Source organism: Cavia porcellus, unplaced genomic scaffold (assembly GCF_034190915.1).
Source record: "Cavia porcellus strain 051 isolate PalLab524CR breed Dunkin Hartley unplaced genomic scaffold, mCavPor4.1 scaffold_24, whole genome shotgun sequence".
In the NCBI taxonomy this organism is placed as follows: Eukaryota; Metazoa; Chordata; class Mammalia; order Rodentia; family Caviidae; genus Cavia; species Cavia porcellus.
This window is the reverse complement of record NW_026947507.1, coordinates 9675650-9702830: the sequence shown is the minus strand read 5'-3', so window position 1 is coordinate 9702830 and position 27181 is coordinate 9675650. Positions and strand designations below refer to the sequence as shown.

At 38.1% G+C, this 27181-nt stretch overlaps 1 protein-coding gene across 1 annotated transcript; it reads left to right on the top strand.

Moving 5' to 3' along the window:
• The first annotated feature begins 5131 nt into the window (after positions 1-5131).
• Positions 5132-11007, top strand: Triml1 (tripartite motif family like 1). The gene is made up of 6 exons (XM_003469157.2): positions 5132-5602; positions 5841-5936; positions 6912-7142; positions 8189-8211; positions 8385-8482; positions 10034-11007. The coding sequence occupies exons 1-6, from the start codon at positions 5177-5179 to the stop codon at positions 10582-10584; spliced, it is 1425 nt and encodes a 474-aa protein (XP_003469205.1). The 5' UTR covers positions 5132-5176; the 3' UTR covers positions 10585-11007.
• The last annotated feature ends 16174 nt before the right edge of the window (positions 11008-27181 follow it).

Sequence of the window (27181 nt, the reverse complement as noted above, 5' to 3'; positions counted from 1 at the left end):
ATTTTATCAGCACTTCTTAAAAAGTTTTATTTTACTGAGGAAAGACCACTTGACATGAAGTCTACTCTCAAGGCATTTTAAGTGTATTATACAATTCTGTTAACTCTGGGCACAGTGTCATACAGCAGAGCAACTGAACTCTTATTTATTTATGTATTTATATTTTTGGTTTTTGGTTTTTTGGTTTTTTGAGACCTTGAGAGTCTTGCCACACAGTTCAGGCTGGATTTGAGCTCACTTTGTAGCCCATGCTGGTCATGAACTAGCAATGATCCTCCTGCCTCAGCCTCCCAAGCACTGGGATTGCAGGTGTGCACCACCATGCCTGGCCTTGTAATGGACTTGTGCCCTCAGCAGACCCTGTTTTCCTCCTTCCCACCCCTGGCCACTGCCATTCTACTTTATGCTTCTAAAAAGTTAAGTGTTTAGATGTATCATATACATAGAATCATGTGGAATTCACCCTTCTGTGACTGGCTAATTTTACTTAGTATAACATTGTCGTGTTTTATCCGTATTGTAACACATGACAGAGTTTCCATCCTTTTTAAGGCTAAATAATAGTCCATTGTATGTATCTATCACATGTTCTTTATCCGTTTCTCAGTGGACATTTGTATTGCTTCTACAGGTTGGTTGCTGTGAATAGTGCTGGAAATGAGCATGAATCCTTGATAAATACTGATTTCAATTTTTGAGCATAAACACCTAGAAAAGCAGGATTTTTGGATTTGTGTAATAGCTTTATTTGTTTATTCTTTGAGTAACTTTCATGCTGTTTTCTGGAGTAATTTCACCATTTGCATTTCATCAGCACTACACAGTTCCAGTTTCACTGCATCCAGTCTAAAATGCTTCTTTTTTTTTTATAATAGTTACCAAAATGTATGAGATGATCCATCATTGTGGCTTTTTATTTGAAATTTTCTGATAATTACTAATGTCAAGCATCATTCATATTCATGTTGGCCTTTTGTATGTATTCTTTGGGGGAAATGGGCAGTATCTGTTCAAAGAGTAAGTTCTTTTTAAAATCAGATTATTAGGTTTTGTGCGGGGGTTGCCATTGAGTTATAAGAATCCTTTACATGTTTTGAGGATTAACCCCTTTATCTGATAATCTGATACATAGTTTGCAAATATTTACAGTCATTCCATATGTAACTTTTTCACTCTGTTGATAGTTTCTTTTCTGTGAAGAAGCTTTTTAGGTTGATACAGTCCTACTTTTCAATTTTTGCTTTTGATTCCTGTGTTTTGGTGTCACATCCTTGAAATTCCAATCCTCTTCTATACTTTTATGTACATACAGATGCAGGATAGTGTGTTGACAAAAGAGAATGACTGGTGGGTGAGAGAGCCAATTTTCTGTTCCTGATGTGGTTATTAACATCTACAGGATGAATTAATTTTTGTAGAAAAAATTTAAAAATCTAATTTTTTATCATTCATACCTAAACTGTTTTGACAGCTAAATGTATTTTCCCTTTAAAGTCATCAGTTGGGTTTCACTGGGCAGTGTAGTTAACTGAATTTTTTTCAAAGCAGGTTTAAGGATTAACCCAGGTCCTCTGGACTGAACTACATCTCAAAATCTTTTTTTAAAATTTTGTAAAAAAATTTCAAAACTTGGGACTGGGGATTTAGCTCAGCGGCATAGGCATAAGCGTGTGCCTGGCAAGCGTGAGGTCATGAGTTTGATCCCTGGTACCAAAAAAAAAAAAAAAAAAAAAAAAAAAAAAAATTCAAAAATAACATTAAAAAAATTCTTAAAATTAAAAAAACTTAAAATTTTTTTAAAATTAAAAAACCTTTAAAAAATTTTTTTAATTAAAAAAACTTTTTTTTTTTTTTTTTAAGTTTTGAGAATGAGTATTGCCAAGCTTCTGATTTCCTTACACTGGGCTCAAATCTGTGTTTCTTCTACCTTAGTTTCCAAAGTACTGGAACTATAGGTATCTAAATCCACCTAGCCACGTTGTCACTAGCTGTATTTGCTATCTTTTGAATAGCTATGTAGGAATGGTAAAGGATATTATTTTAACATATACTCATGTATGATATATTTATAATTTACAAGTAATTATTTGATGCATGTCACAAATTCTCTTTCCTAGGATGCAGTTTCAAAAAAATCATTTGGCCGTTTATTTTGCTGTATGGAAGTCTTCATTTTAGTTATTCCAATGTATTTTTTCTTTTTTGGTGTGAGTTCTGTAGCATGCTTTGAAGCACTTCCCCTCAGTAGTCCATTTTAAATTTCCACTGTGTTACCACTTATTACCTCTCATGACTTGCTCTCTTCTTTGGCCATGTGTTTAATAATCTTGCTCCTTCCTTACTGAAGGTACGTGCGGTAATCCAGTGTGTGTGTGCACACACACCCATACCCTCACACGCGCTCCATCTGGAATACACATTGGGATAAGCCGTTAGGTAAAGATCTTACTTTATTTTTCCAGATGCCTATCCCTAGTTGTTCTAACCCATGTGTTGCATGCTCTATCTTTTCCATACTAATATGTAATGACAGATATATTCTTAAAACCAGACTTTTGTGCAAGAAAATTTTCAGATAAACCTGTATCTCACCATCGCCTCCCAGCAGTAAATAAACCCTCTCATAGCTTTAAAGTTGCTCTCTTCTCTAAATCCTAACTCTACCCACATCTGCATGACAGTTGCTAGTGCAGACCCCCTGGAATATCTCTACCCATTGCCTCCTTATGAGGAACAGGCTAGGGAAGGAGCTACATGAGTTGCTGATCTCAGAAATCAGCTTCATCAGCAAAGGGCCTTGAGGGTTGACGTAATATATCTGGGGAAAGCTGACTAACCCTGTGAATTTATTTCACCTATGAACTCAGTCCAGTGCTCAGAAAGTGGTCAGAAAAATGGTAAAGAAGTCTGAGTTCCTAAGAGGCTGGCCACCAAATGTAGCCTTCATGCCGTGACAGCTGTCCAATTTCCTTCTGACATCAATGGAGCGAGATTCATTTCTTTGAGATAACTGAAAACTTTCACCTGCTCACAAGCCTGGTGAAATGCAAATGCAGTTTATTGACAAAAAGAATGGCTGTGAGGCAAGAGAGCCAGTTTTCCAGTCCTAATCAGACCTAAGTGTCAGAAGATCAGCTCAGTTTGAGTCTCCGTTTCCTTCATCATCTATAAGAAGGTAGTGGGACTATTTGTCTCTTAACTTCCAGCTTAGTATAAGACTATGATTCTGTAATACTCTGGTCTTTCCATGTGTTAATTTAAAATATTTTTACAGATAAATCAAGTGCTTTTTATGTGCCAAAAGTTACTGTGGTCACAGATAAATAAGACCATTATTTTGTTATAAACAATCACTATGTTTTGAATGTTACAAAAGGAATGAGCATATTTGGTAAAAAAACAAAAGATTTATACAATCTGAAGGGAAATGAGAGTACTGAATGAGTGTATTTGGAAGAAGAATGGAATAGATGAGTTGATGGGAATGGGGACCATACCTGTCTTTCTCTTCCAAATTGGAATGCCAGCTTTGTGATGTTCTGTGACTCACCATCAAGTTTATTCTAATGATTTTGCTCAACTTGAAGGACTCCTGGATTTGTGTGGGACTAACACTCTTAATGGAGATGGTAGTTCATAAATCTTTATTCCAGTGATGGCATTTTGAGTCTCTGTAGGGCTTTTTTTTTTTAAAGACTTACTTGAGGATAACTCCTAACAATATTTTGATACTATGCCCCTTCAGTAGCCTAGAAACAAACTAAGCAATCAAGGCCATCTCTCTTCCTATTTAAAATCATACAACACTTCTCCTTGATGGCTTCTTTTTTCTTAACTTACATTAACGAATACTATGCAAGAGAAACATTTAAAACATCTTGAGTCTATGAGTTGCTTACTATGTTTTGGTTAGGATGAAGGTAGAAAAAGCATTTTGGGCTAGAAAACTTGTTTTATACAGGATTAAAAAAAACCTCAACAACGTAGGAAAGAAAAATCAGTTGGTGCCTTAAATGAAAGGAAAAAAAATCAATTAACTTGAGTGAATGAAGACCCATGGGAGTTTGCCGAGCTGGGGATGACAGGTACAGAAAAGCGTTATAACGCATTCAGTGTGAAGGTCAAGCAAGCGAGACCTGAGGAAGGGTGTTAAGATTCCACTTTCTGAGATGCAGCATGCAGAAGATGTACCAAGACAAGAAGTGATCCATGTGTGCATGGCATGTTAAGCTTATGGTATTTGGCACTAAACACAACATTCATGTACATTATCTTCATGCTATACATTTACTTTTTCATAGATCTAAGAAATGCTCATTTATTACTTATTTATTTTTGTGCAATAAGAATTAGTAGGTAAGGAATTATATCTACCTAGGTCATTTTGAAAGGGTAAAAATAAGAAAGCAAAAACTGTATTTGTACTAAGATATAATTTTTGCCATCCATGACATACTGTAACAATCTCTTGAGGCAGCTTCTGAGAAGAGTGTCATTTTAGATGCTTGCCATGATGGCAGATAGGTGAGCAGTGTATTCTCAAGGACAGAGCAATAAAGGTAACTTTGGGAATCCATTGTACATCTAAATCAAGGGATATTTCAATGGAGTAGCTCTCTGTTGTTGGATGAATAACATTAGACAACAATTCACAGTGCCTGATAGGGAAGCAGAGATGCTGGCCTCGAGTCAAGCAGAGAAAAGGACTTAAAGAGGAAAGGAATTGATATGACAGTCTTATTCTATGAGTTCTCTACTAGGTTACACTTGTGCAGCTTCTCAAAATATTTAGACTGTTTTCAAGTCATATATTGTTACACATTCAAATTTACCAAGTTGCCCAAACTTCTTGCCCAAAACCAATGTATGCTACATGTTTTCATGGTGTTACATGTATACAGTCACCAACTCTCAAAATGAAAACTCTGTTAGGAGCAAATATCTTAGTATCCTGTGTGTGTAGTTTGCATTGAGAGAGATTCAATAAAAGTTTGTGGTCAATGGTGAGCCTAGTGTAAAGAATTCCACATTAAGTCATAATTGCCTTTGTGTTGGGAGCTTATATGTCAAAGGATGAAATCAGGCAGTGGAGAGTAAGAGTGTCTTATAGTAACAGCATAGAAATTTGTTGTATAAAACTGAAGCATAAGGAGAATAGAAGTTTGATCTTGCTCTGATGTCCATCCTTGAGAAAATGTCAACAGCAGATCTGATGGAGAATCTGAGGGAAGAACTCACTTGCTTCATCTGCTTGGACTATTTCAAAAGCCCTGTGACCACTGAGTGTGGGCACAGCTTTTGTCTGATGTGCCTCCTCAAGAACTGGGAGGAGCATAAAACACCGTTGTCTTGTCCTGAGTGCTGGAGGACTTTGGGGGGCCCTCATTTCCAGCCCAATGAGCGACTGGGGAGGCTGGCTAGCATTGGCAGGCTTCTCAGATCTCAGGTCCTGCAATGTGAGGACGATTTAAGCAACTGTGGGAGGATGGTGGCAGCCACTCGAATATTGAGTGATGACGAGCAGAGTATCACAACTTTGTCAACTCAAAGTCATGGAATAAACAGAGTACATCTTTCAAGTGAGGCTGAGGATCAGCACAAAGTAAGACAGGCTGTTATAACCCTTAGAACACAAATGCTGTTCCATCCATTAGCTCCCAGCATATACTGCATCAGCAACAATCATGGGTCCTCCTTACCAGCCACCACAGCAAGACTTGTGTGGCTCTTGTTTTTTCTCTTTGCTTGAAAGTCCAAGCCGTCTTCTAGTTATCAGTTTTCAATGTCTGTCCAGGATGTAGTGTTCAGTTCAGGTGCCATGGAGTTTTTTTCTATTACAGGAAAAGCTCCAAGAAATCCTAAATCTTTTGCATAAAAAGAAAAAGGAAGCTCAAGCTGTACTGACCCATGAGAAGGAGAGAATGATATTGTGTAAGGTCAGTGTCTCTCTTAATTTGGATCTTGTGTGTGATTCTGTGGGGTAAAAGGAACGATCGGGATGCCTGATGAGGTATTAGGGGAAAAGATGATTTTTTTCCCAGTCCTGGTCCTGCATTGTTCACTTTCTGCTTTGGGTTGTCAACCTGTACTTGCTCACCCGGGACTCTCATGACTCAGCTCTAAATTACCCACCCCGGACAGATTTATTTTTCCTTTTTTGTTCACCTAAGATACCTCTATTAATTATATTAATTTAAAATACAAGTTATATTTGTAGATATATAGCATATGATATAAATCAATTTTTAAAAAGGAATATTGAAAATATCTTGGGGCAATAAAGAATACAAATTAAAAAGAAATAGAAAGTAATATAAAAGCAAAACAGAAGTTTGAGTTATACCTGAATAAGTATCTGCAATTAGTCATGGATTTGGATTCATGTTGCCTCACAGTGAAAAGAAAGAACCAAATGTTAGATACAGAAATGTGGGTACCTGAGTCGCCTAATATACTCTGAATTGTTAAGGATGACTATTTGTAATGTGTGTTTTTATTGCTAGTAATATAATTCAATGTCTATTTTCATTAGTCAGTTCTTTGAATAAATACATTTTCATGATTTTTCTCCTTATTCAAAATGGCTTTATTTTTTAAATAATACTGTTGATTATCACCTGTTGTACTTTGGTGTTTAGTTTTGGATTCTTCTAGTAGAATGACAGCTCCTGGGCATAGACATTTTGGTTTTATTATCATTATCCATAGCAAACACACCTTTGAAAACATCCGACTCTTCACCCAGCTAGTCAATGGAAGATGCATCCTATGTATCGGCTTTCAGGGAGTGTCCCAGTGGGACTGTAGGACTTTGTGAGCATTAAAAAAAAAAAAACCTGTGAGTTGGGCACGGAGAATTCCCTTCCTAATTTTACTATTATTTGTGTGTATGTGTGCCTGTGTGATGGCAGGAAGAGACAAAGACTTTTAAACAGGTGGTCGTGTCTGAATATATGAAAATGCACCAGTTCCTGAAGGAAGAGGAGCAGCTCCAACTGCAACTTCTAGACAAGGAGGAAAGAGAGAACTTGGTGAAACTGCGGGATAATGAAATCAAGCTGACCCAGCAAGTCAGACACCTCAGCAAAATGATTGGGCAGATTGAGTCTACGTATGAGAACTCAGATTTAGATTCTTTTGAGGTGAGGCTAAAAGTCATGCAGGTATTACACAAATCAGTAGAAAAATAATGTGGTAACTCCTTTTCAAACTATGAGTAAAACATTTTAATTTACTCACCTGAAAAACGAAGTGCTGTCCAAAAGTTAGTTTTGCCAAAGAATTGACATCTATGTTAATAAAATCTGGAGAAAGTGGAAAGAAAAAAAAAGACAGGATACCTATCCCAGTCCAACTCAGGGTGTAATTTCTTCCACGCCTGCCCCTCTGTAGCCTTAGTATTGTCAAATATTTTATTAAGTTTATTAATGAGAATTTACTACATAAAGGGCGCATTAAATTTAATCTTCTCAAAGGCCTGATGAAGATGAGAACTTTTGTGATACAGACTGTAGACAATTGCCATCTATTAAGTGGGCATGTGGTATCACTTATTTAACAGCTCAGATCTTGGGCAGTAAGGTAACTTGTCAAATAGCTAGAATCGTATGTGGCAGAACACGGGTGTTCTGTGTGCTGAGTGTATTTTCCATGCCGTGTTCACTCTACTGCCTGTGGTGGCTACTGCATTCCGCAAGGCCTTTTCAAACACAATCTGTGTGAGCCATCTCCAACTTCCAGTCTGTTTCCTGGGCTGATTCCACAGGATTCTACTATTTAATTTATTGCCTTCTAAACAAACTCCTGTGACAAAGCACAGGCTTTGTCTCAACTCTCATTGGGTCATTTTTCCTTTGGGTTGCTCACCTCTGGCTCCATGAGGCATCAGATAAAGAGACCAGTGTTTGTATCCTTTGTTAATAACAAATTCTCTTTAAAAAATTATGCTATGAGGAAAAGAATAAAGTGTTCTCTAGTCATTGTGAAAAATATAGTGTGTTCACCGAAAACTATTGCTAAAAGAAACTGGTGACTGTTTTCCCCTGCCATGTAAGCTCCCTCCCAGGGGGCACTAGGACTCTGAGAAATGTATTCTGTAGGCTTTGCAGAGGACTATGTCTGATGTGTGGACCTAGACATATGTGATGGAAATGCACAAAAGCTAACCTTCTTTCTTTTATGCCCTTAGGAAGTAAGAGGAGCCCTGGAAAGGTAGGTTTCACTCTGTGTTCAATTATGTAAGCTCTGGGGTACAAAGTGGATAGAAGATTATGAGGTGGGGTTGAGACTGTTGATGTTGCCAGGTAGATGGGGTGGACTCTCAAGTAGGACCATTTCATGTGCTCTGTGCCAAGCAGTGACTGAGGATCTCCGCTGTCTTACAGGAGCGAGTCACGGCTGCTTCAGTGTCCAGAAGCCACCACCACACAACTGAGTCAGTGCCGCGTCACTGGAATGAGGGAGATGCTAAGAAAATTCAACAGTAAGTCAACCTATATGCCAAACCTACAAAGATTTCCCAAGTTAACTTTAGTGTACTTTGGAGGCTGCATAACTGAGCTCCTGGGCAGCTTCTTCTGACATAAAACGTTCAGCATCTAACAGTTGGAAATCGGTTAAGGTATCAGAAGCCTGCAGTAAACACCAGGCTGGGATCATACACAAGTCGGTGCTGAAGCAGTGACACTTGATCGATGCCTGACTTTTTCTGTGTAAGGAGGCCTGGGCCTTGCGTGTGTGTGTGTGCGTGCATGTGTGTGTGTGTGTGTGTGTGTGTGTGTGTGTGTGCGCGTGCACATACATGCGTTCACGTGCCTGTGTGGGTATGTGATGTTGTATAGCCTTGTTATTGCACCATACCTCTCAGGCAGAGATTGCTGCCTTTTGAGCTCTGTTCCTGTTAGGATAAAAGCTGATTTACTGAAGTCCAGTGAGGAAACATTCAAAGACTTTCTCTGTATAGAAGGCTCCAGATATTTAGACTGGCTAAGGCTATTAGCTCAGATTTCTGCTCCTCTTGCTGACAATCTGAACTTGAAAGAAAGCTGAATGAGCTTTGGACTTAAGAAATATTTGGTAAATGTTTCCTATGTGTCCAGAATTATGTTACAGAGCTCTGAATCTACTTACAAAGATGAATAAGACTGAAAAATGTCTTTGCTTTCATAGAATTTCCAGTAAAATTAAGAGGACAGACAATCACATAGATAATTAGGCATGGTTGGAATTTGGTTTATAAATAAAAGTGTGAACTTTTTGATGGTGTACCTAATCTTATCTGGAGAGTGAATGAAAGATGGAGGCTTCTCATGTGATCTCCTCCCAAGAGGGCAGGAGAGGAGGCTTCCCACTGGCTCACAATGTGCTTTGTCAAATTCTCACTGGGAATTTCACCACTGCACATGAAGCTATATTTTAGAATGGTTTAATGAAAAATATGGGTTAGGAACTGCTGTTCAATACCCCATACCTTTGTATGATGAATTTTCCCAATCTTTATGAACCTCAGTTTTCTTATTTGTAGAAATTAGAGAAAATAAAACTTGTAACAATTAGAAATAATGCATAGTAAATGTGTGATACATTAGAAAGAGGCGAGTAAGTGGTAATTGTCCCTATATTTTCCCATCCAAACTGAAGATTCAGAACCAACCATGGCCGACATGAGTGCCAACAGCAAAGGGTAGCTTTGTGTGGATAAATATTGAGTTCTTGAGTTTTAAAAGTGTCTTGAAAACACAGCAACTTACTTTCCACTATTAGAGATTCCTTTCTTCCTCTGAGGCTGACTAAATATGATTCACCACATAACTTTTTTCTGCTTCCAGTTAGAAGTTCTCTCACTATTTTGTGGAGCAGTGCAAAACGAGCTCAGAGATTCTGTTCAAAATAAAACGTGCCCAAATCCCACTGCATTCATCTAAATTGCATTTAAGGAACTGAACTAAATCCAAAGAACTGCATTTAAAATTCACATATATAAGAGAGTTCTCAAGGGTATCAAAGGAAGAGTCACTCTTTTCTCCTCTTGCAGCAGAGATCACTCTGGATCCAGCCACAGCTAATGCCTACCTCGTCTTGTCTCAGGATTTGAAAAGTGTGAGATATGGAGGAAGCAGACAGCAGTTACCTGACAACCCAGAACGATTTGACCAGTCTGCAACTGTGCTGGGAACTCAGATCTTCACCAGTGGGAGACACTACTGGGAGGTGGAAGTGGGAAATAAGACAGAGTGGGAAGTAGGCATCTGCAAGGACTCAGTGAGCAGAAAGGGGAACCTCCCAAAGCCCCCCGGAGACCTCTTCTCACTTATAGGTTTAAAAATTGGAGAGGATTATAGTCTGTGGGTCTCCTCACCTCTGAAAGGGCAACATGTCCGGGAGCCCGTGCATAAGGTTGGTGTTTTCTTAGACTACGAATGTGGACATATAGCATTCTACAATGTGACAGATAAATCTCTCATCTATAGTTTTCCTCCAGCCCCTTTCCAAGATGCACTCAGGCCTATCTTTTCCCCTTGTCTCCCAAATGAAGGGACAAACACAAACCCTCTTACCATCTGCTCACTGAATAGCTGCAACTGAGAGTCATGTCCCCAAGCCTCCGCCAGGGAGGAGGTCCAGGACCACCAGATGACTATTCATAAAAATGATGAATGCATTGCAGATCCTCATATCAGGTTATCTGAAAGAGACTTTCCTCTTAAGACTTTCTGTGAATCCAAGCTCACAATGAAAAGTCAATTAGAAAATCAAATTTAACATCAATCAAAGAAAGCTGATCATATCCAGCATCTTTAACTAAACTCTCTAGACTGCCCCATGTATTTGCTGATCACTCCAAATATAGACCTGGAAATAGGCTTATGATTCTGAATCCTATTCTCAGAGGCCAGTTTTATAAGTATATGTCATTTTTTAAAGTACATTTTTTTTCACTCACAACTGTGCAGTTTGAATGTGTGTTTGTCCTATATGCAAAGATCTGTATGTGGGAGCAATTTTTAATCTCCCCACTCTTTTTTAAAAATCAATATTCAAGTTTAATAAATATATAAATTTACAAATTGTGTTAACAGCTGGTTATAGAAATCTGCATTCCAAGTTACATAGACATAAATGAAATAGGTGTTCATTTCTATTTCCTAAAATTATTTAACATCTTAATTAGCAAAAAATAAATTTTCAAATCTTCCCATTTTCAGTGGTAGCCAGTCCCTATAGATTTACCCTAGTTTTCTTTTTCAAGTTTGGGGCTTTAACTCACTGTGTTTCATCCCCAGCCCTTTTTAATTTTTTTATTTTGAGACATGGTCTCTGTAAATTACTGTTCCCCAGGGTAGATTCAAACTTGCCATCCTCTGGCCTCAGTATCCCAGAAGTTCTATTTTGCTCTCTCCCCCCACCTTTGTGTGTCCATCTGTCCGTCTTTCTGAAACTCTGCCTTGCTCACATTGCAGAATGTCACCAATTTCAGAACATGCTCTGTTATTTCTTTTTACTACTCAGATAAATCAATGTCATAAAGCAGACAACTAAAATTTTCAGGTAAATAAAGTTTACTACAAGTTTTCTTCTATAAATTGTAGACTAGGCTGGAGAGAACTTGATAAATCTCTTAATCTACACACAACTCCATAAAAGGAAGTCAGTGAGTAACAGGGCTTACTTTATTATTATTTTTATTTTAAAAAAGGGTAAAACTAAACATAACAAAACAGATCAGAAGCAAAACAATGTAAGGGACATAGATTTCAAAGCAAAAAAACAGGAGATCCATAGTGGCTACCATAATGTTTCTTGTTTTCTTCTAAATAGTTGTCTGTATCTTCACATACAATGAATTCATACAAAACAAAATAGTATAAAACTGATCAGAACAGGGCAATAAAGGCAGTATAGGCCTTCAAAATCAGACAATATGAAAATTAACAATGGCTGCCATAATGTCTCTTGTTCTCTCCAAAATAGCTGTCAATATCCTCATGTATGTCGAAAGTAAACAATACAGAACAGACTAAAACCATTTGGAACAAAGAGTAGAAGCATTACTGTATTTCCCAGCATGATGAATGGAATCAGCAATGGATACCGTAATGTTTGTTTTTCTTCAAAGTAGCTGTTCATTTCATCACACATGATCAATTCTCCTAAACTGTTTAGGAGAAGTTCTAGGCATGTATAAGCCTCTACATGTGTACTTACCTTTTCTGCATTAGAGCGAAAGACAAAACAAAACAATTAAAACAGATTACTAGAAAAATAGGAAACAAAAAAGACAAATAACAACAGCAAAGAGCCCAAAACACTGATGATACAGGTCTTCAAAACAAGGTGTTAGGTTACTATTTTACATAGTGATCTTCAGGAACAGGGCTCACTTTAGGACTTGTGTTCATTCCTCCCTTTGCTCTAGAACTGCTTTTCTTTCAACCTTCTTCACTTCAACCTTGTACCTTCAAAGATGGAGAAGCAGATATAAACTAGACTTAGAATCTCAGAAAAATCATCTCCTGAGGATTTGCATGTTCATCCTTGCTTCGCGCAGAGTTGGAATCAGAGATCTGTGGGGTAGCAGGACCTACATGTCCTCTTTTGATGATTCGCTGCTCTATTATTTCATTGGCAGTTTTTTGTTTAATTTTTTTTATCCAAAAGCTAAGAAGCAAATCATAAAAAGCAAGCACCAACCACTTTGTATGTATTTTCCTTGATTACAAAAAAATGTGGGTTTTTTTTTGCTGGAAAATGAATATAAAAACAATACATTTTAATTTATTGTACACTGTATTTCATTCTAATAGGTCATAGCACCTTTTGTTTTCTTCTTTGTCCATGAAGAGTTGAGATTATCAAGGAAAGAAGCCTGCCCCTCTCCCCTGCAAAGTTAACCTGAGGGACTCTGCTGTAGTGGGTCTGTCAGAGGATGTATGAGAAAGACTGAATCTGAATTCCTTTTTATTGTCTGAGTTTATGCAACAACCATAAAAAAGTTGTAGCAAAAATATCTGTTTAGGTTTCTAGAAACGAAAACCGAGCTAAGCAGATGTGATGTGGTGCTGAGGAGGGAAGAGTCCATTCCCCAAATGCAAAGCTGAGAAGTGAGCCTGCCACTGTCATTTCCTGCACGGCTCAAGGGCCTCTGTCTCCCTGCTTCCAACTTTGAAGAATGGCATTTCCTTGAGGACGAATGGTGGTCCACGTGGGCCTGCTCTCACTCCTCAAGCTATCTTCTCTTCCCCTTTTAAGTGCTTGACTCCTCCCCCATTCCCACCCTCCACCCTCTATGATTTGATGGGAGTTTCTCCAGCAGGATCACTTCTTACTTAGAGGACATGGCAAAGCGGAGTCCATGATCACTGCCATTTTCTTCTCTACTTCTCCAAGCCTACCACCAATGAAGAGGGGTTACTTAGTCCTCAGCGCTTTTGTTCTTCCATGTTGGATTAGTTTCACTACCTTGTTTTTGATTTTTTGTCCTATAGTATCTTAAATATATGTAATATTCATTTCTGAAATCTAAGTTACCAATCAAATATAAGTTTTCAGGGAAGATCCTTACTTTTGTACTCTGACTATCTCCTGATGCTCCCACTCTAAGGACAGAACTTCAAACTACCATGCTTAGCAAGCTTTAGTAACTTCTATGATTGGATTATTTCCCAAGTCCCTTTTGCACTAATTTAACTCAAGAATGTGCTCAGTTCACTCTTAGATTTGTTCCACAGAGAAAGGAAATGAAAAACTTTTGATATATGCATGGGATAAAGCACCAATGCTTATATTCCAGCATCTTTATTATATCTTTTTTCCTCCAGGCAGAAAAGTACCCTGTAGACTCCATGCCTATGTACATGTGGTTTGCACATCTCGCTACAAAAGTCCTACCTGCCCTGCAGGTCCCTTAAAATCTTTCCTCTCATCAGAATGGTAAACACTAGCTTTCAGAAAATGAAAGAACCTGATTTTCACTGTGCTGTGTTTTGCAGGAAGCAATGTAATTATAACCCAAAAATGTATTTTTGGAAGACCTGGACTAGCCCTTGGGTTTGGAAATTAGTCAGTTTGGTTTGAAAGCTTGACTTCACTATAAATTAACTCTTTTAACTTACACATGCAGTATTATTTCAATTCTTATAGTCTTACTACTTCAAAAATTTGGGAAATATTTACTTGCTTGGTGACTATGTGAGAACACATAAAAGCAATTAATGTGTAGAGCTTGATGAATTTTTGTTAGTTTTTCCCTCCCTTCTTGCTTTTTTTTTTTTTGTCTTTTTCTTTTTTATAGGGGATCGAACTCATGACTGCCTGCTTGCAAGGCAGGTGCTTATGCCGCTGAGCTAAATCCCCAGCCCTCTTCCCCTCCCTTCTTTAAAGAATCTATTTTGTAATTATCCCCAAAGAGGACAGCTTGTTTGGAATATGGAAAGTGCAGGCACCAAAAGCTTTGAAATATTTTCAAGAAGGTGCTTCTATATTAGCAGGAAAAGGATTAACACAAAATTCAGGTAGAGAAAAGAAAAAACCTACTTGGATTATTCTCTCATGGAAGTCCTTCTGACTTCATGCCTATGAGTAGCTCTTTACTGAATTTAAAAGAAGGTTATACAATAAACAGTAAATAAGTAAAATAGAAAATTGTAAAGTGGTAGTCTCACTTTTCATCCTTCCGGTCTTGGAAATCTCATACCTTTGCTTTGGGCTGCTAGGATAGGGCATGAACTTTGCTCATTCTTAGCTGTGCAGCCACTTAAAGCACTGTAAGCACGTGGACAGGCTGATGTAGCTTTTGTGACCATCATGCTTCATCAGTGGTATTCAAATACATGAGAGACGTCCTGAGATAAGAATCTGTCAGCCTTGCTAGGGTATTGCCTGTGATGGTCACTACTGGTTGCGAACACTGCCATTTGCCAGCAAGAGCAAAAGCAGGGGCCTGAAGTCCTGAGCCAGCTTTCTCCTTGACACTCCCTGGATGGAGGAAGGCTCTGTGAGGCCTGAGACTTACTCAAATGAGTTTCATTTAAGGAAAATAACAAAAATTAACAAATTATAAAATTAGGTCCAGCCTCTTAGAGGATCTCATACAAAGGAGGGACCTGGAGTTCAAGTTTCATTGCTTCCTGGTACATTGCTTCCTGTGGTTTAGCTGGATGCAAGGCAGAGGAAAGAGAGAAAAGCAAGGCCTTGTAGGTATATGTTTGGCTCTGGGACCTCGACTAACTGTAGCACTCTAGGCGAGTTACTGATCTCCCTCAGAGAGAGGGGGAGAGAGAAAGAGAGATCAAAGTAAGTGGCAGTATATCAAATTCTGACTAAAGTAAGACCAAAGTAAAATCCAGGGAAAGGGAATTTTGTAGAAGACTTCACATGGTAATAAAGCTAATACATATAAACACACTATATAAAGTTGAAATGAATTGACAATTCCTGGTTTAAACTTCTAGGGGCAGGGAAAGAATTATGTGCTGCATATGATTTTAAAATAATGATGGTATGTAGATGTGTTGAACAATAATTTGTTGAATTAAAAGAACACACCCGCAAAAAGTTTTGAAGATTTAGTAACATTTAAAATGAAAGGCCAGAAGAACCCACTGGTCTCTCAGAGTTCTGCTAGGTACTTTGTTATCTCCCTTGATGTAACAAAGAGACTTGGTTATGTTCCTTACTAGACGCTCCCTGAGCAGATGGGCTACCATTGTCAGTCCATTCTGGAACTTCGTTGGCTATAGACAGCCACCTTGCCCAAGAGTATTTACTGCAATGACACACTAGTGACGGTGCAAAAATCCTGGATTACAGCAGGTCTACTTCACAGGGCCCTAATCTGAAAGGCATTTTAGCTCCAGAGCTCCCCTAGTCTGTGGTGGAGGCATCCTGTCACTGCACCTTAATCCGAGGTACTGCTTTCTCCCTTGTGTTTAAAAAGGTCTTGGGCCTGCCAACATTGCCTAAAAATTAAATGACCTACTTGCTAAACTTCCATTTAGCCTGCTTCACAGGAACCCAAACTGCCCTGAAAGGCAATCATTTTTTGGAAAGTTTTTACTGAAGTACAATTTACATACAGAAACTTAATATAAATTTCTAACTCAATGCCTTTCAACAACTTGAACAATAGATGTACCTAGTGCCAGATAAGAACAGAGTATTTCCAGCACCTCAAGAGACACAACACATTTAACAATTACTCTTTAAAATGTCAAATAAAATTTTAACTGAGTCTAATAATTCTTTAGATCTATATAAAAGTATTGCTAGTTCTAGAGCTCAGAATTCAAAGATTTAAAAAAAAAACTTATAACAGTATAGTTAATATAGTATTGCCCTTAGTCCTTACATTGCAGGTGAATGGTGGTGGCTCACTCCTGTAATTCTAGCACTCAAGAGCCTGAGGCGGAAGGATGGCCCCTCTGATGATGAACCTCAGCTTGAGAAAAACTGACAGCTTCTCAAGGCAGTTTTCCAGCTTTCTATTTACTTCTCTCCTTTTGCCTTCACTTAGGTTCTGGCTGTAGCCAGATGCTTCCTTATTTTCCTTAGGGACAGTGACTTGCTGGAGCCTCTGGACTAGCAGTGGACCCTGAGCACTGTAGATACCTCTTCCCAACTTGGGGTTCAGTGACCTCGTGTTGAAAGCTTGATATAGGTTAAGGTGGGAGTAGTTATACGTGACAGTGCCATCACATCAATATTGAGGACTGCTTCCTGCAGCAACTAGGTTGTTAGACAATTGTTTCCACACTGCTGCCTTCATCAGTATCTCACCTTGTAAATTCTTGAATGTTTAATCTTGTGTGCTTCTTGGAATTCTAAGATTAGGATAAAATGGCGAAAAAGACAAAATCTGTTCTGGACACACTGATATAGTTGATAGAAATCTGGAGATCCACCAAGAGCAAAAAAATAAAATTTTCTCCAGGTGAAATATCATCAAGTAAGGTTACATTATTACCCCCTGGAGCAGAGGCTTAGCATATTGACTTTTAGCAGAAGTTATCCTTAAAATTGAGGTAACACACATTTCCTGGATTTGTGACCCTCAAAAACTTTCAAATTGAACTGTGCTTTCAAAATCTTCATCTGTGAATTCTTCACTAGGATTGGAATGATTTCTTTCTTGAACTGTTTCATACTTTCCTCACTTCATTTATCATCATAGCTCAACCTCAATTTCCTCTCTATTTCTGAATTTTTACCACCTCCTTGCTGCTCCAGGATCTCTGAAGAAAATAACACATTACAAGGCAATTTATGAAATTTGTTCACCTTTTTTCTCAAATATATCCCCCAAGTTGTTCTCCAACTGCTTCTAGCCCAGGGCAAATCTTTCTTAATTCCTTCAGCCCAGAGATCTCTTGGCAACACATCAGGTTGTAAAACTTGTTTTGTAAATGATAGTTAAAGATTTTATTTCCCCCTCTTTGGCTATCTTTACTTGTACAATAGGACATCTTCAGAATTGCTTCCTAGACCTTTCTCTTGGCTCCTCACTGGGGCCAAATTTTCAGACTAACTCTTGTGCATGGGTTTGTGTGTGTGTGTGTGTGTGTGGTTTTTGGCAATACATCTCTTTGTGACTTGCATTGGTTGCCAAAACTTTTAAATTGTGAAATTAATCTAAAAATAAGAGACTTTCGGCTTCATTTGAACTATTGATTTATATGGTATACTATCTTTCATTTATATGTGGAGAAAACCAGCTAGTGTCCTTTGGCAAGTTATGTGACCTCCCGTTTACTACACATCCTCCTCCAGCTCATCGTGCTGTTTTTTATTAGCTGTTGGAGTCTTAAGAGTATTTGGTTGTGTGATTTCCCCTCCAGCCTCTGAGCTAATAGGAACACTTATTAGAGTGGCTGCTGCTCCTGAGGCTTGCACATCTTGGGGTGCAAGTTATAGATTTAAGTCACTTTCCAGTTGACACTGAAAATAAATCTCCCTCCAGTTCTTAAAAAATAAATTAAAGGGGCATGCATTATCCTTCATATGACATTTATAAAGACAACTTAATCATGTCTGAAAATGGGTAATTATGCATTTGAATTGATTTTCTATCTGCAAGTATACACACTTGCATATGGAACCTCTGTGGGCTAAATTCCACTCAGGGCACCATTTTGAGTCCTATGTAAGGCTTAGGGGCAACCTCTTTTGGTACTGTTCAGTTTTGTACAATAGTATATGCATTATCTACACAAAGAGAAGGACCAAAAAAAGCCTTGCATTTTTGTGGTAGTGAAACTACCTCTAACTGTTGGGCTACTGCTCTATCCACCTCTTTGCAATGAGCTTTCTATGAAAATGGGGAGAGGACATGGCTGTGAATCAGGAAGTGGAGATTATTAATCAATGTGTGTTGTCAGAGGTTGGGCCGAGAATAATTAAAAACAGAACATGGAGTTTACAATATTGTTTTATGATAGTCAACCACAGTTAGAACAAGAAACTGCAGGAAATCTATCTGCAACACCAAAGACATAGAATATTTAGTCAAGGGCCTAAATCCCACAGCAGTGTCCCACGAGTCCAGATGAAGACCCAGAGCTCATGACAATGCCTCCCACGAGTCTAACTGGAGTTCCAGAGCCCACAAGGAGGACTCACGCCAGTCTCTTTTACGGATCTGTGCTGGGAAGGCCCAAAGGTCAGTGGTGGAAGCCAGAAAGCCTTAAGCCATCGGGGTGAAGGAGCTGTTGATAGGTTGAGGGTTCTACGCTGGAGCCGAGAAGTCGCACTCACAACAAAGACCAAGGCTATCCTGATAAGCACCACAGCCATCCTCAGCAACATGAAGGCCCAGACCTCCTCTAACAAGCACAGTCAAGTACCTGCCAGGAAGCCAGCATGACGAGTTCATCCTGGAGACCAAGCAGCACATGTCTTCCCCTCTGGAGCCAGGAAGCCATGCTCAATGTGAGGATCAGAGCTTCTCCAGGAGAACCAACGGCTCAAACAACTCGTAGGAGAACCCACAATGCCACAATGCCTCAATGCCTCAATGCAAAAAGCTTCTCCTTCTCCATGTCTCTATTTATGCTGGCAACTTTCCTCAGGTGGAGCATGTACACTCAGAGCCATGCTGATGTAATCCAGCTGGTGTTAAATTGACCACCAGTTCTTAATCCATAACAATGTGGTTTAAAGTTCTTTATATATTCACAAGCTAAGAGTGAAGACAGAGTAGTGGAATTTGGTTATGAATGTCACCTCTTGAATCCAAGTTTTTCCACTTTCAAGATTCACTTCTGTGCATGTATATATGTGTACATTTGATACATGTACAACTACGAATAGCAAATTTCTGCATATAACAAAGAATCTCATCAAGCAGAGGAGTCATTTTGACTCCATTACTGACATTTCAATTGCTTTCTGCTGCCAGTAGTGGAGAAATTCCTCTGACAAAAGCGATACATTGAAATGCAATGTTAATGTAATAGTAATAATGGGAGCAAATGCTTGTAGCACTAACTTTTTGCTTGGAACAAAGCATTCTAAATGCTTAAACACATTTTACCCTCACAACAACCTAGGAGATAATTACTGCTGTTATATCCAGTTTTTGGATGAGGAAATGAAGGACAGAGAAGTTGAATAACTTGTCCAGGTTCACAGAGCTAATAGGCAAGATTTGAACCCAAGTGGTCTAGCTACAGATTTATAATTATTATCACAGTTGCAGAATAAACTGTTAGACACTGAATTATAAAGATGCTCTTATTAACTTTAGGAGTTGGACAAATTATTTGATTTTTTCTTATTAGTCATTGGAAGGAAGAAGCTAAGAGCAAGCCATTGACATATGATCTATATAACAATCCTGTATGTGTTATTCTACTAGAAATTAAATTGTCTTTTTTGTGCCCTTATTGTCTCCCTCATCTTTGTCTTTCACCTCATGGATGGTATTTTGGCTTTGTGCTTGGATTCAGACCTTAGCCTTTGCCTGAAAGTCTGTCCCTATGAGGGCTTCCCCATGAAGGCTGGGCATCACAGCCTGATGTTTAAATGAACAATGTTACTGGGTATCTTGAACCCCTACTGAAACTTCTCTCTGTGTTTATGAAATCGAGGCAAGAAGAAAACCTGGGAATTGAAATAATGTTCCTTCAAATGTATTTTTCCTCTGATAGGATTGTAATATCATGGTAAATTAGATCTGATAGACAACAATTGCTCAGGTATGTAGACATATGCATCTAGCTCAGGTAGTATGCCTAATTTCTATTATTAGGGGGATGAAAGAAGTTGCCCAGTACCACATTTTAGTTAAGGGTATATGGTTCTTCAGTAGGAAGTAGTTGAAGGAATCTGTTTAATAGAACACTTGAGTTTGAGTGAAATTATGTTACATGAACATGGAGAGAACATGGAGAGCATCAAAAATAGAGAATAATTCTGATGACAGATTGGGATGGAAAAAGAACTTTTAAGCAATCATCATAAACCCTAAAGAGATATGACAGCATCACTTTGCTTCAGGAAAAACTAAAAAGTAAGGGTCAAGTTTGAGTTTTAAAAGAAACCCTTGGTTTAGTATTGTTTGAAGAGAATTCATGAGGCTACAGAGCAGGACAGTGGAAGGAATCAAGTGAAGATCTGTTGAGATAGCACTTAAATCAAGGCTGTGGCTACTGTACACCTGGGAACTGCTATTCCATAGTATTCTCCCCTTAGCCATGGTTTCATTTGGCCACAGTTTCAGTTACACACGATCAACTGCAGACCAAAAATATTACATAGAAACTTCAAGAAGTAAGCAGTTTAAAATTTTTAATTTGTGCATTTTTCAGAGTAGTGTAACAAAATCTTCCTTTTCCAGCCCAAGGTGTTAATCCTCCTTGCCTGTCCCATTCATGCTGTATACACAGCCCATTGTTTATCCTTGGCAGCCGGCTCATGTGTAACTCCATCATGTGACTTGATTGCTGTGTATCTCACTGCTTGTGTTTGAGCAACCCTTATTTTATTTAATGACAGCCACAAAGCACAAGAGTAATATTGTTGGCAATTCGGCGAAGCCAAAGAGAAGCCATAAAGTCCTTCCTTTAAGTGAAAAGTTTAAAGTACAATATGGTATTTACAGAGAAAGAAACAGAGAGACAGATTTATGGCCACATTTACGTTACTTCTATTATAGTGTACTCTTACAATTGTTCTGTTTTATTACTAGCTATCATCGTTAATCTCTTTCTTGTGCCTAATTTATCAATCTAGCTTTATGATAGGTGTGTATATGTAGGAAAAATAGTACCAGTAGAATTCATTACTGTGGTTGACTGTAGGCATCTGATGGGGGTGTTGGAGTGTATGTCTTGCAGTTGAGGGGATTGTTGCATTTTAATGGTATCAAATTAAAATTTGATGCCATTAAATGAGAGGAAAAAGTCACAGGAGGGAAAGAATAAGATGCTATACAGACCCATTTTTTTCCTTCCCTATGTTTCAGTTTCCTTTCTCTTTTTCTTTTTCTCTATGTTACATTTGTTTGACCAGCAAAAAAAAAAAAAACCCAAATAAAACAAAAACCCTCAGTTTTGCTGGCACAAAATATAGAGTCCTAAAACCCAGTATAGTCGAAAATTTACATTCTTGGCTATTAAATAACCAGAGAGTATCACTGATATTTCAAATCAAATTTCATGACTCTGAATTCTGAATACCAGCATTTTTCTCAATATAGCTGAGAAATTGCTGATTGCCAAATGAACTTGGCCACCAGTATGTGCCTGGCAACCTGATATAATGGAATAAAGTTGATGTGTTGTAGAAGAGAATGATTTTGAATATTAATAAAAATGGTAGATCAAGTCTAAAATGAGTAGAAATTGGGCTACTATAGGCAATTAATTTCTTCCTCTTCCTCTCCCTCCTCCTCCTCCTTTTTTTTCTGACACAGAGTCTCACTATGTAGTCCAGGTTGGCCTCAGACTCACAGTAATCCTTCAACCTTAGGCTCCCTAGAGCTGGAATTAGAGGTGTGTGCCACCATTCCCAGCTAGCACTTTTCAAAGTTAGTTTTTCTTTTTAAGGCTTAATGTTTCTTTTGCCTTCTCCTACTGAGATGTATCCAGGCCTTGAGGACTGCTACTGTTACACACCTTACAAGAGAGGAAAAACCACTACTTGGGAAAGTTTGTAGTTAAAGAACTTAGAATTAAATGCCTGGAAACAAAGGAAAGGAAAGCAATTTCTTCAATTTGGATCAGTGCTGAGCAGCTGATTGTTTTGCATGCTAATTGGGATACAATGAGAGGGAGAAAATCAGTGAGCTGAAAGGGCATCTTATTTAATCTGAGAAACTATTTGAAAGAGTTTGAGGACAATTTTTTTTTTTAAATAGGGACAATGAAATCTTATGAAATCAACATATGCTCATTAGAAATTAGTTATCTCATGGGCAGATGCTGTCTCTACAGTTGGATGCATGTTAGATGCTGCAGCAGTGTTAACCTCAAATACTGTAGATGAAATAGCAGAGAATTTTCTCTTTCTCTCAGGTCACTATCTGTGGTGAATAAGTGGTAGCTATTCCACAAAATCATGCAGTAAAGAGGCTGGCAGAATGTCTCTGTCACCCCAGAGCATGGTTTCATTAACTGGATTGTCTGGCCCAAACCTGTGTCCATAAACAGACCAAAGACCATGTGACCTCTGTATCTAATTGATTGCACCTTAACTTGATAGGTAAAGAAGTCATAACTCACTTTAAGAGTATGCTCTTGGGATTGAATATCAGCCAATCACAGCAGTTGAACAGCTGGGCATCAGCCAATCACTGACTGCCAACTGATCAGATCGTGTCTATCTAAGCAAATATCTCACTACAACATGTCGCTGCAATGCAGATGGCAATAGTAGCCAGTCACTATGTAACTTTCTTCTGTCTGGTGATAAAAAATAATCTGCACGTATGATGGAGTGGAACTTTCTGAACCAACTTTTTTTTTTTTTACTTTACAGTATTTCAACAGTTTACCTAAGTTCAGATAAGAATATATATTATAGCACAGTAGAATATGCATTTAGAAATATAATCATGTACTCTCTAGTAAACAGATCTCTAAATGTTTCACAAACCAGCACATGTAATCTTGACACCAGTTCAGAAAGGAGACATTTACTCTTTTTATTTATTTTTTTTTATTTTTATTTTTTTATTTAAGGAGAAAAGAAAAAAAGTGAAAGGGTACAAGTTATACAGATTTACAGAAGAAAAAAATGAACAGTAGGAAATCACTAGTTAATGGATTACATATTGCCATCTTAAAAATAATTGCATTTACTCTTTTTAGATTAGGCAACTGACTCAGAGGTTAATTTCTTGCAGAAGGCATTGTCCCTACAGTTTCCTAGTATTCTGTCTAATGATGCATCCCCACACCATGCTTCCTCTGTTTTCATTATTCTGAGCTCAAGATCTCATCTTATTTTTCCCCATTCGTCTCTCCCTCCCTCCAACACCTCCATAATTACAAAACATTTATTTATATTTTTGCTTCTATCTTTGCTTTTTCTTTTCCTTTCCTTTTTTTCTCATCACCTCTTCCTTGTTTCATTTTTCATTTGAGGATTTTCTTCCCATTTCCCAATATCTATTATACATATTGGTTCTTATTTCCTCTTTTTATTTCTCACACTGCAGAATTAATGAGGCAATTGAACATATATGTCTGATTTATTTCACTTAAGAGTATAGATTCAAGATGCACACATTTGGCTAGAAGTGTCTCAAGCTTATCCTTCTTTATTGCTGAGTAATATGTCATGCAATTAAAAAAACTACATCTTCTTGATCTGCTTATCAGTCTATTGGCGTTTGGGCTGTTTTTAAGATTTAGTCTTAGAAACTGGGCTACTATAAACATGGCTGAGCATATATTGCAAACATAAAATTCTGTAAATCTTCTGGGATGATATCAAGAGGAGGAATTGCTGGGTCAAATGGAACCTGTAGTTTTAAGCTTTTTGAGGAATTGCCGCACTAATTTCCACAGTGGTTGTACCAGTCGATGCTCCCACCAACAGCGAAGTGTTCCTTTTTTCTCACAGTCTCACCAGTATTTGTTATTGGTTGATCTGTCAATATTTTCTGGAGTTAGATGGAATCTGAGTTTTAATTTGCATTTCTTTTTTTTTTTTTTTGTCTTTTTCGTTTTTTTATCGATACCAGGGATCGAACTCATGACTGCCTGCTTCCAAGGCAGGCGCTTATGCTGCTGAGCTAAATCCCCAGCCCCTTTAATTTGCATTTCTGAAATGACCATTGATGTTGGACATGTTTTTCATGTATTTATTTGCCATTTGTGCTTCTGAAAAATGTCTATTCATTTCAGATGCCCAATTTTGGATGGGGTCTTTAAATTTGGGAATTCTCATTTTTTTTTGAAACTTTTTTTTTCTGTCTTTTTGAGACAGGGTCTCACAATGCAGTTCAGGCTGGCCTTGAGCTCATTTTGTAGCCCAGGCCGCCTCAGTCCCTTGAGTGTTGGGATTAAAAGCATGCACCATTACACCCAACAACTACCAATGCTTTTGTGATGATTATAAAATTGTTCCGAAACTTGGAAGTATTTTGGACAACATAAGAATGACCACAGAACCCACACAAATATTCCCTTCCAGACAAACAAGAATAAACTTCACAAAAGACTATGTCCCTGTTTTTATAGCTGGACCATGTTAGTTTCTGGTTGCTGTGACAGAATCCTGAGAAAATCAACTTAAAAGAGGAAAAGTTTATTCTGGCTCATGGTTTCAAAGGTTTCGGTTCTTGATCACCTGGCTCTGCTGTTCGGAGTCTGTGATGAACCTCAAAAAACATCACAATAGTGAGATGTGGTAAAGCAGAGCTGCTCACCTTATGGTCCTGGGAAGCAGAAAGAGCAGGGGCCGGGTCCCATCAACACCAAACCTAACTTCTTCCCACTAGACCTTTTCTCCTGAAGTTTTCAGGTTTCCCAACAGTGCCATTAGGTGGGACCAAGCCTTCAACACATGAGTCTTTGGGGGACATTTCAGATCCAAACTGTAACACATATCTCTACCTTTCATTAAAATTCTATTATATTTCAGAATTTTTATCAACTGTTAATTCTAATCAGTGGAGTTATCTCTTTCTAGAATGTCCTTATGAATATTTTAGAGTGATGATTTCATGTTCGTGAATTTCCTCAGGTGATCTTCTCATGGAAGTTATGTTAATTATCCTTCAATTTAGAAAGGTCGTTTTGTAGGGTACATCATCTGTGTTGGAGATTGTTTGTTTTTAGGGATGGAAATACTTTACTCCAAGCTCTCTTTGACTTGAGGGTTTTGTTGAGAATTCTGCTTTGCTTCCTCATGATAGGCTTTCTTTTATAAGTGTTTTGCTTCTTCTCTGTAATAGCTTTTAATATTTTGTTCTAGTGTTGAATTTCTGGAATTTAATCTATTATATGCCTTGGTGAATTTTTTTGAACATAGTTAATTGGAGTGCTACATGCCTCACTTTTCTGAATATTAATTTTTTTCTCCCTGCCAGAAAAGTTTTCTGCCATAATGTCTGTGAACATTTTTTTTAATATCATTTTTGTGCTGTCCCTTGCTTTTTCATTAACTCCAATGTTTTATTATTATTCTTTATATTATCTAGCAATTGCTAGACTGATTTCTTGCTATTCCTTAAAATTTAAAAGTCTTTGTTTCCACAGTTGCTAACCACATTTGTATCTTCTATATCTGAGATTCTGTCCTCACATTGTCTCATTCTGCTGTGTATACTTTCAATGGAATTTCTAATCTCCTGTTTCATAGATTTTATTTCTTTTCTATGTTGAGCATTCATAATTTTCATCTTTTACCTAGCACCTCTTTTTCTTTACTTTTATATGCTCTAGAATCACTCAGCATGTCTTTCATTATTGTCACCATCTCTGCAATTATCTTCTTTTCTAGAGTGTCGTTCACCTGCTTTTTTTTACTTCTATGCTTACCATTTCAGAGTGTCCAGGTTCATGGCTTTTATATTTTTCCATACATTGCCCCCTGGGTTTGTCTTCAGTGAGCTGGAAGTCTGGGGTTGTATCTTGTTCAAGTGATATATATATATATATATATATATATATATATATATATGTATATATACATATATATATAAAATTTCAGAAAACTAGTGAAAAAGGGAAAGAGAAAAGGAAGAAATAAAAACAAGAACAAAAGAGAACGACAATCACAACATAAACTAGATGTTCACAGTCATATAAAAATAAGAACAATCAATAAAAAGGAATAAAACTATAAACAGAAAAGCAGAAAGAATTGTTTAGAGTGTGTCTCTGCTGTCACTGGTAGATAGAGTGCTCAGAGCAAGCCCAGATCTATGTTGATTAATCCCAGCAAGTCAACATTTTATTTTTGGTGGTGTAATAAATAATCTCAGAATTACTTTTAGTTTCACTGAATTTCAGGCTGCTTTCTAGCTGTGAAGCTAGAACTCTATTTGTTCAGCCTGTGACACTCCTGTGCCTTCTAGCAGATTGAACTCAGCTCCCTGTTGTCTTAAATTGACTTCTTGACCTCCTGCTGATGTGTTCTGCCTCATGATGACACTAGGAGCTCCTAGGTGGAGTTCCCGATGGAGCATGCCACAGCTGCTCTGAGTTCCAAAGTCACTGGGCCACTCAAAAAAAAAAAAATTGGCCACCAAACAATGACCCTCTCTGGAGGATGTCTAAATCTGAAATACTCCCTAACCACTGCAGTCTTCAGCGTCCACTGCTCTCTTTCACTGGTGGATTTCTCCGTGGAGGCCTCTGGGATCATGCATCTGCATGGTTGAGCCACTACTCCCACACAGCAAATCAAGGCTCAGGGAGAAAGCACTGCTTGCTACCTTTTTCTGATTTGAGGTCTGCTCTTCACTTTCCTCGTGGGCTTCAATTGTCACTTTGGCTCATTGCTGTGTCCCTGTGACCCATTTCCTTCTCTCTTTCTCATGCTGCCATATTCCAGTCTGGAACAAAATCTCAAAGAGTTTGCTCCTCTGATGTTTGCCACGCTCCATATTCCTGAATCTTAAAGAACCACACCTCCATTTTGCATTCCCTGATTGATGGGCATCTAGGCTGTGTCCAAACTGTCACTATAAACAGAGGTGTGAATAGACTGATGTGGTATGATGGTCTAATTCTTT